Raw genomic sequence first — 9,040 nt, forward strand, 5'->3', positions numbered from 1 at the left:
AGAGAGAGAGAGAGAGAGAGAGAGAGAGAGAGAGAGAGGCTTGCTGACAGGAGCGGCTGCTCCTTGGGAAGTCCAGTCAACAACTGACCAATTCAGATGTGAATGCTTGGAGCCAACCAGCAGACTGAGCTCAGAGGCCCCCCTTGGGGAGCTGGCAGAAGGACTGGAGGAGGAGAGGGGGTTGCAAGGCCATAAGAAGAACCACATCAGCTGGCTGGACCACCCAGTGCTCCCAGAGATCAGACCACCAGCCAGAGTGTCCAGGGAGGGATCCAGGACTCCAGGTACATGTGTAGCAGAGGATGCCCTTGCCTGATAACAATGGGAGGGGAGGCCCATGGTCCTGTGGATGTTTGATGCCCCAGTGTAGGAGATGCTGGAGCAGTGGGGTAGAAGAGTTGGGTGGGTGGGGGAGCACGCTCATAGAGGCAAACAGGAGAGGGGAAAGGGTGGATGTGGCATGGGGCAGTTTGTGGAGGAGTAACCAGGAAGTGGGATATTATTTGAGAAGAAAACGAATGGAATGATTAATAATAATAATAATAAATAAATCCTTGTATATTTAAAAGCATTTAAGTCAAAATGCTGTTTTCTGATCATGTGACATGAAGTGAGCGATCAATACCATCAGAGTTCACAAATCTGTGGGGATTCAATTACTAATAGGGTCGAAATGAAACCTCAAAATAAATTGAAAACAACATTGGGACAAACAAGAAACAAATTCAGCAAACCTACGGGATGGCGATCGTGCCTCCGAGAGGGAGAAACACCAGTCGTCAATGCGTGCATTTCAAATGAGAGAGCTTGGGCCAGGTGTGGCACACGCTTCAATCCTACCACTCTGGAGACAGAAGGAGGGAGACTGCTATGGGTTAGAGGCCACCTTAATCTAGATGGAGTCTGAGCTAGCTGGAGTTGCCTAGTGGTGCATAGTGAAACCTTGTCTTAAAAAAAAAAATAGCCTAGCATTGCACCTCAGCCAAACTGTAAGGGAAGGAGAGAGAACACGAGAAAAGGCAAACACAAAGCTAACGGGAGAAGAGAAGAGCACCGACTACACTGGGGAGAATCAGGTTTGTAAAAGAGAAAGAGAAACAAAACCAAAGTTTGTTCATTGAAAAGGTCAACAGAGGGCTGGTGAGATGGCTCAGTGGGTAAGAGCACTCGACTGCTCTTCCAAAGGTCCAGAGTTCAAATCCCAGCAACCACATGGTGGCTCACAACCATCCTTAACAAGATCTGACGCCCTCTTCTGGAGTGTCTGAAGACAGCTACAGTGTACTCACACATAATAAATTAATTAATTAATTAATTAATTTAAAAAAAAAAAAAAAAGAAAAGGTCAACAGAATTTAGCTAGATCGGCAAAAATGGCTCAAACTGCTAACATCACAGATGACAGAGGGTGGCCAGGTATGGTGAAGGACATCTGTAGTTTTGGCATTACGGAATGCTGAGGCAGGAGGATTATGAGTTCAAGGCCAGTCTAGGCTAAATAATGTGAGGCCCCAAAAAACTACAACAAACAAACAAAAAAACAAGGCAAGACAAACAAACAAGAGGCCAGGAAGAAGATGGCTCAGCTGGGCTTGGAGCTATACACAGATATGGGGACCAGAGTTTAATTCTTCAGAACCCAGAACCCCAGCAGTGTTGGCGTTTACCTGTAATCCCAGCACTGAGGAGGTTAACACAGATTCCCCAGAGCTCACTAGACAGGGAGGCTAGCTGAACTGGTGAACTCTAGGACCCTGCCTCAAAAGTGAAGCTGGACACTGGAGAATGCCCAGCAGCTCGTGGGCCATCTAGCCTGGCATACATAGCAGTGAGCAACAGAAGAGAGACGGACTCAAACAAGGTAGAAGGTGAGGACTGCCTCAGGTTGTCCTCTGACTTACACACGCACACACACACACACACACACTCACATCACATCACATCACAAGATGTAGGGGAGAAAGATAAGCTAGGCTGAGACAGAAGGACCTCCAACTTCAAGGCCTGCTTAGGCAATTTAGTGAGGCTCTATGTCAAAATAAAATAAAAAAAAATTAAAGATAGGATTCAGTGGTGGAGAGCTTGCCTAGTACACACAAGGGCCTGGGTTCAGTCCTCAGCACTGTAAGGGATAAATGAACTAGCAACATGGAATGATGTGGAGGATCCTTAAGCACACTTTGCTCAGAGAAAGAGCTTGTCTGAGAAGGCCTCAGACCTTATGGCTCCAATTACACCAGGCTGCAGAAAAGGCAATACTGAAGAGACAATGAAATCAGAGGTTGCCAGGCTCGAGGAAGGAGAGAGAAAGGGAGGGATCGGCAGGCCACACGGGAGTGTCAGGCAGTGAAACTATTCTGTATGATGGCATACACTATTTGTCAAAGCCCACAGAATGTCCAACGCAAGCAGGGAACGCTAGTGCAGGTTCTGGGCTTCAGCTAATGATAATAAGTGGATCTGAGGGAGGGTCAGGGAAGTCCATTTCCTCAATCTTCAGTCAACAGTCCCCAAAATAAAGCCAAGAGCCAGGCAGTGAAAGCCTGCAGTCCTAGTTACTGGAGAAGCTGAGGCAGCCTGGACAACAAAGAAAGACTTTGACTCCAATAAACAAGACAAATAAGTCTATTAAGAAAACTTATTTGGAAAACTCCATTGTTGATGTTTGTGGGAAAAGCGGGGCAGGGGGAGGGAGTCACTGAAGGCAGAGCTGAGCTGTGAAGGAGCCAAAAAGGATCTTCCTGAGTCATAGAAACATCTGGATGCTGCCTGACTAATGCTTACACATCTGTAGGCATGCGTGTGTGTGTGTCTCTCTCTCTCTGTGTGTGAATATATCAAACCATTCTTTAAAAGCAAGTGCAGGGACTGGAGGGAAGGCTCAGTAGTTAAGAGCATGTGCTGCTCTTGGGGAGACCATGGTCTACAGCTCCAGTTGCAGGGTCTCTGATGGCATATTCTGATCTTCTTGGCAGCAGGCACATACATGGAACACATACACGCAAGTATGCAAAATACTCATAGGCAGAAAAATAAATCCAAAAGCAAGTGTATGTATCTGCTTCCGTTGAGATTAGACCTCTATAAGGTAGACTGGGTTTTCACAAACAGGGTCAGTCACCATGCCAGGAAAGGTGAGAGCTGTCCCTGGCTTCATCCCAGGGTACGGAATCCACAGGCTACCTCTCTCACATCTCTGTTCCCCTGCAATTTCCTCCTGGCTGGTCTGACTTCTGACTCCTGCAGCATCCTACCTCTGAAGGTGGCTTTGTGAGGTCCTGCCCAACCTGGGTGGGCATGGCCTATCAACATGCCTAGCCTATGGTAGGAACTTGGGGGTGTCTTCCAGGAGTTCACAGTGTGACAGTGGGAGCTGCATTCATCAAAGACCCCATAAGCACATCCTTGGCCCAGGAAGCTACTCTCAAGAGAATAAGGATAGGGCTATCCTGGTTGAAAGCCATTGCTCCCCCAAGGCCCACACTCTGGCTTATTGGCCAGTCCATCCCTATCTGAGGCCATCCACACCGCCTCACCTTGGCAGCTGGGGACTCGGAATACTGGCCCAGCCCCCTGCAAGTGTGTATAGGAGACAGACTTAACAACAGCCCAGGGACACCCAGTGACTTGCCACATTGCCAGGTGTTCCAGTGCCTGCAGCATCTCATTGAAGAGTTCACTGAGCTAACTCACAGAACAGTCCACAGGGCAGACATTTTATGGTTCTATTTATACCTACCTAAACCTCCATCCTCCCACCGGCTCTGCAACTGCCCCACTTTCAGAGAGGAAAATGAAGGCACGGTAAGGTTATAAGCCTGCCATCAGCCGGGAGGTAACAGCCACGCTGGGGCTGCCAGTTGACATTCTCCTTCTGTCACTTACATTTGAATCACTGTGAATTCAGGGGTCTGCTCTCTTCCAGACAGGAGCAGGCCAAGGCTGTCTCACTCCACATCGTGCCAGGGTGTGCAAGGTTGCACACACAGTAGGCATTCACTGAAGAACTCTAGAATGAGTGGGCTCCAGTTCAAGGTCCAAAGGCAAGGCAAGGTCTGCCGGTGGATAGTGGCCAATGCCTCACAGCGGCCTCCTCCTACCCTGAGAGCCACTAGCCAAGATGGACCTCTGCTGCCCACAAGCCATGAGTCACAGGAGCCCTGAGTCACCTGCCATGGGTGGCCCAGCCCAGGGCTAAGCCAGCAGTTTTAGGGCAATGTACTTCCTGTGCTTCCTGTGGCTTTTATAAGCTGTTCAAGCAACCACATAGAGGCAGCCACTGGGTGTGATGCAGATTCAGGCAAGGCTCTGCCTGGATACCCGGCTCCGGTAAACAAGGCCAGGAATGCCTTTACTAGATAAAGAAAGAGATCATTCTGTGCAGAATCCATGAGCCTTTGCCTGTAACTTCCCTGCCTGCCAGCTGGTACCAGAAACTTGGCTCTATCGCCTCATCTTCAACTTCTGCAGCCCAGACCTACGTCCTCACTCTAGCATTTGGGACCCTGAAGCAGCTGGTCCCACCTGCCCTTACTCTGCCCTTAAGGTCCCAGAGCCTTCTGTCTGCAGCTCACTAGAGTCAGGACCCATGCAGCAGGCTGGGAAGATGTGGTTGATTTATGCCCAGTTTATTTAGTCCCCTTTCAAGAATTCACCATTTTCTTGGGGTCCAGAACTTGGGCATCGACTCCCCTCTGAACCACTCCCAGAAGTTCTTGTCATAGTACTTGGTTTGGCTTAGATCTCTCACTCCATAGGATATTACCTATTCTGTGAAGACACAACTCTCAGTGTCTATAACCACCAAACACACACACACACTCTCTCTCTCACACACACACTCACACACACATGCACACTCACACACACATGCACACACACACACACACACACACTCTCTCTCTCTCACTCACACACACATGCACACACACACACACACACACACACACTCAGAGGCAGCAAAGACTACTGTGTATGGCAGACCCTCCTCAGCTGGTGCACCAGGGAACTGAGCCAAGAACAAGGGATCTGCGGCCCCAGGGCTGCCCATCCAACCCCCCCAGGCTTCAGCTTTTCAGTCTCCATCTCCCACTAGGCAAAAGGTGGGATGCTTACAAGTGTCAAAACATCAGCAAGTAGACAGCAGAGAGGAAAGGGTCTTATTGCCACAATCAGGGCCCGGCTGTGCCCTTCCAGCTAAAAGTCCTCCACCCCCACTGCACTCATGGAGGTGGGATGTCTCATTTTCCATGGGCATCCTGTCTCTGCAATGGTCCCTTGGAGGCCAGCACAGGCGAGATCTGTCGCACACATCCTGATTAACTTACTGGAGGATCTGGGAAAACAGAGTTAGGGCAGGGCCCAGGCAAGAATGCTGAGGCCAAGGCTCCCGATCTGCTCCTACCACTGACCAGCAGGGTGGTCTGGGGGCACTTACCCAACCTGAGATTTTTATCTTCCTATTCCTACACAGACATGATAATATTCTTTCTTCCCCCAAATGGCCATTCGGAACAAGAGTGTATATTAGGGGCTCTACACAAAATGCTTCAGAAATTGCAACCCCAAACAAGATGGGCCTGGAAGATGGGGTCTCCTCTAACCTGTTCTAGAAGTCACTAGGTTGCAACCTGTGAGGTCTTATTTTTGTGCATGACCAATGCTGACTCCAGTTTAAAGACCCCTGGGACTTCTGGGGTTGCCTCAACTCTCTGGGCTATCTATCCCAGGTGAACTCTGCCATATGAAGTATAAGAGACTCCCAGAAACAAAGTGCATCTGGTAGCAACCACGGTCCCTGGGCTCGGTGGCAGCAGGGGTCTCCCGCTGACTCATCCTCACAGAGGATCTTTTACAGAGAGAACTTAGTACAGCAATGTCACTGTGTCCCTCTGGGATCAAGAATAAAGTGGGTGAGTCCCCAGAGCAAAGGGTTGGGCTGGGGCAACCAAGCCATCCTGGAGAAGAGGGATCCAGTTGTTGGGTCCGAATTCTCTAGACCCATCTAGAGAGGGAAACACGGGCGTCTCCCTGGTACTACAAGCTACCCAGGTTTGCAGCGCCGGTCCCGCCTCCAAGGCGGGTTGTGTGCAAGCGGCGCTCTAAAGTCTCAGCAGACTGGCGATGAGCACCATTTCCCTCTCTCAGACCCATCCCGTCCCGGGACACCGCCCCGCTCCGCAGGCGCAGCCCGTGCAGTGCACCGGGTGAGCGCTCACCTGCTGCTCTGCCTCGTTGGCCCGCGACGGCCCCCCACTCCACACCCGAGACCCCTGGCGCCCCTGGCCCGCCGCGCAGAGCCCGGGACACCCCGCCGCCGCGCGCCTCTTACGCCCGCGTCGCCGGCGCCAGCTGACGCCAAGGTCACTCGGCTCCCGTCGCCCTCCTGGACCTGCGCCCACCTGTCATGGCGGAGGACACGGCGCCGCCCCGTCGTCCTCGGCTGTCCGCCGCCCGGCGCGAGGGCTCCGGTGACCGTCGCCCGCAGGCCTGGCCCTGAGCCCCGCCTCTTCCCTATAGGTCCCGCCCAGCGACGACATCTTAGCCCCAAGCCCCTCCCTCCGATTAGCCACGCCCCGTTCTGTACTTAGCTCCAGAGACGCGTCAGCACTGGGGCGGCCCGGGCTCTAAACAACTTCCCTTACTCTATACTACGCGCCGCAGAGAGCCCCATCCCTGAGGAGCTTCGCCTGTAGTGATTGATGCCGGGAGTCCCGCTCCAGCCAGCATAAGGGACCGAGTGGAAAAACTCAGTACCCAAGTGCTTGTCTGGACCAGAGAACTCAAGCCTTGTCCCGGCTCCAAGTCTCTCCAATAGCAACCCGGATCGGCGTCCCTTTGGCTCTGCCCCGCCCCCTCCTCCGGGTCCTGTGCCTGTTGTTAGCGGAGGTTAGGAGGTAGTCGTGAGCTTCTCGGTTCAGTTTTCTGCTGCTACTCCCTGGCCACCCCACTCCCATCTCCTGGATGAAGAAACCGAGTCTTAAAAGAGACAAGAATTACTCAAGGTCACATAGGAGGTCAGGTCTGGCAAAAAAGGCTGGTGGGAGTTCTTTGGCAACCAGGGACCAAACAAAGTCGGCAGGGCCTCGACCTGATGTGATGAATTGAGACTTAACAGAGAACTTGGTGGGTCCTCCTTCTATCAAGCCCCCCATTTACACAGAGGACAAATGGCTGGCGTTGCCGCCTAGTTAAGGAAGTCATGTAGTCTGACTGAGCCTCAATTTCCCTAACTATAAAATGTGTGGCCTCAGGCAATAAATCTTTCTGCCTCCCAACTTGTTTCCCTTCTGTAGTAGATAGGCCTGGCCCTTCAAGCTCCGGTACCCACAAACCCAGGCTCAGCTAGGAAATGGAGATCTGTGAGGGTCGGGGAGGCAGGACCCTCACAGCGGGCAATAATTTTGCTTCTCTGCTGGTTCAGCTAGTCTGGCACACTTTAGAGCTGTAACTTGAGATATTGGAACCAGACCAGGGCCAAGACCAGGAATGGGGGCCCCAGGTCTGGATGCACTTCCCGGACAGTCCAGAAATCCCCTGGGTCCCTGAGCCCTCCGTGTCTGTCTCAGTCCTCTCCAGTGCTGCAACCTCTCATCTTGGGGGTGAGAGGCTCGACATCGACATCGGAGATTGGCTTACAAGGTCACTTAGAGCTCCAAACTCTTGGACCCAGTGGTAGTGATCAATATATCCCTGCCCCTTGCTAAACACTGCAGAAAGCGAGGTTCGCTCAGGTTCCCCACCGGCTAGGCAGATGCAGAGTCAGCAGGCAGCTGTCCTCAGCACCAGTCTGTGCCTGCAGAGGGACAGACAGCATGGACACACTTTGTTCCAGAGCCGGGAATAGATAGTATGTACCTGACCTCCATGCGTGCCTGGACAAGGCTGGGCTAGATCCAAGGGCTACATCTTGCAGGAACCCCGTACAGACCCCACTGGGACAATTCTGAAGGGCCCCAATTATTGCATACCCATCACTGTTCTTGCAGTGGGGTGAGACTGAGGGCTTCCCGAATCACCCATTTTTAGGCATCTCTTGCCAGACTCACCATCAGGAAGGCCAGCATTCCACCTTTATATCTTCTTCTGAACCTGAGGACCTTACTTGATCCCATGAGGGAAACTGAGGCCTAGAGCAGAGTCCCTCACCCCCTTTAGAAGTCTGAGGTGGCCTCCCAACTGCAGGCTGCCTGCTTCTTGGTACTTCAGAGTTTGTACAACATTTGATCCAAGGACACCACTCCAGTTCACAGAGATTCTACATCCTAGACCATATAGGAGTCCTCCTATCCCTACCTCAATTCTGCAGGGAGAAAAGACCTTAGTCTGAGACAGGACAGCTACAGGGACACGCGGGGCTATAAAACACACCCAATGTCCACTCCAGGATCTACAAGAGGTGAAAGGTAGACCCCGGGTATAGAGATAGGCCCTGGGTATTCCTCCTCATCACTAAGGGGCACAGGTTGCTGCTTCCTTCCTGGCAGGACCTGTTGACTTAAGATATTTGAATATGGAAAGGCCAGTTGATGTTGGATCTCACCTCCTGAAAAGCAGCTGGGAGCCTTCACTGACATAGTCAACTGAGCTGATCAGAAGTCACAGCCTGTGAGACCAGTAATTAGGACCATTGTAGTAGAGGGAAAGAATAAAAGCTAGGCTCAGAAGATAACTCGGCTCTCTTCAGAATATAGTAAGTGCAGTATGGGGCTTATAGCCAAGGAATAGGTGTGTGGAGGCCTGGCAGATACAAAACTGAGAGACACCAAGAGGACTAGGGTTGCAGCTTAGCTGGTGGAGTGCTTGCTTAACGTACATGAAGCTCTGGGTTAGGTAGAATTCCAACACCAAATAAACTAGTCATGGCAGTGCAAACCTGTGATCCCAGTACTCAGGAGGCAGAGGCAGGGAGAGGAGAAATTCAAAGTTTTCCTTGGCTACATTGTTTAAGGTTAGCTGGGAGAGATGAGACTGTATCAAAAAATAAATAAATAAATAAAAGGAAGGCAACATCTGGAGTGAGGGGACTGGGGAGATGGGA

General features: G+C 51.5%; 1 protein-coding gene across 2 annotated transcripts in view; it reads right to left on the reverse strand.

Annotated features, from left to right (window-relative positions):
• Card19 (caspase recruitment domain family member 19) overlaps positions 1-6,486 on the reverse strand; it is a 12,466-nt gene extending 5,980 nt beyond the window's left edge. For both annotated transcript variants that reach the window (XM_029547287.1, XM_021215912.2), the window contains exon 1: positions 6,402-6,486. In XM_029547287.1, the coding sequence (XP_029403147.1) occupies positions 6,402-6,408 (7 nt within the window). In that variant the 5' untranslated portion in view covers positions 6,409-6,486. The remainder of the gene's footprint in view (positions 1-6,401) is intronic.
• Between the last annotated feature and the right edge of the window lie 2,554 nt (positions 6,487-9,040).

This window comes from Mus pahari, chromosome 16 (genome assembly GCF_900095145.1).
Source record: "Mus pahari chromosome 16, PAHARI_EIJ_v1.1, whole genome shotgun sequence".
In the NCBI taxonomy this organism is placed as follows: Eukaryota; Metazoa; Chordata; class Mammalia; order Rodentia; family Muridae; genus Mus; species Mus pahari.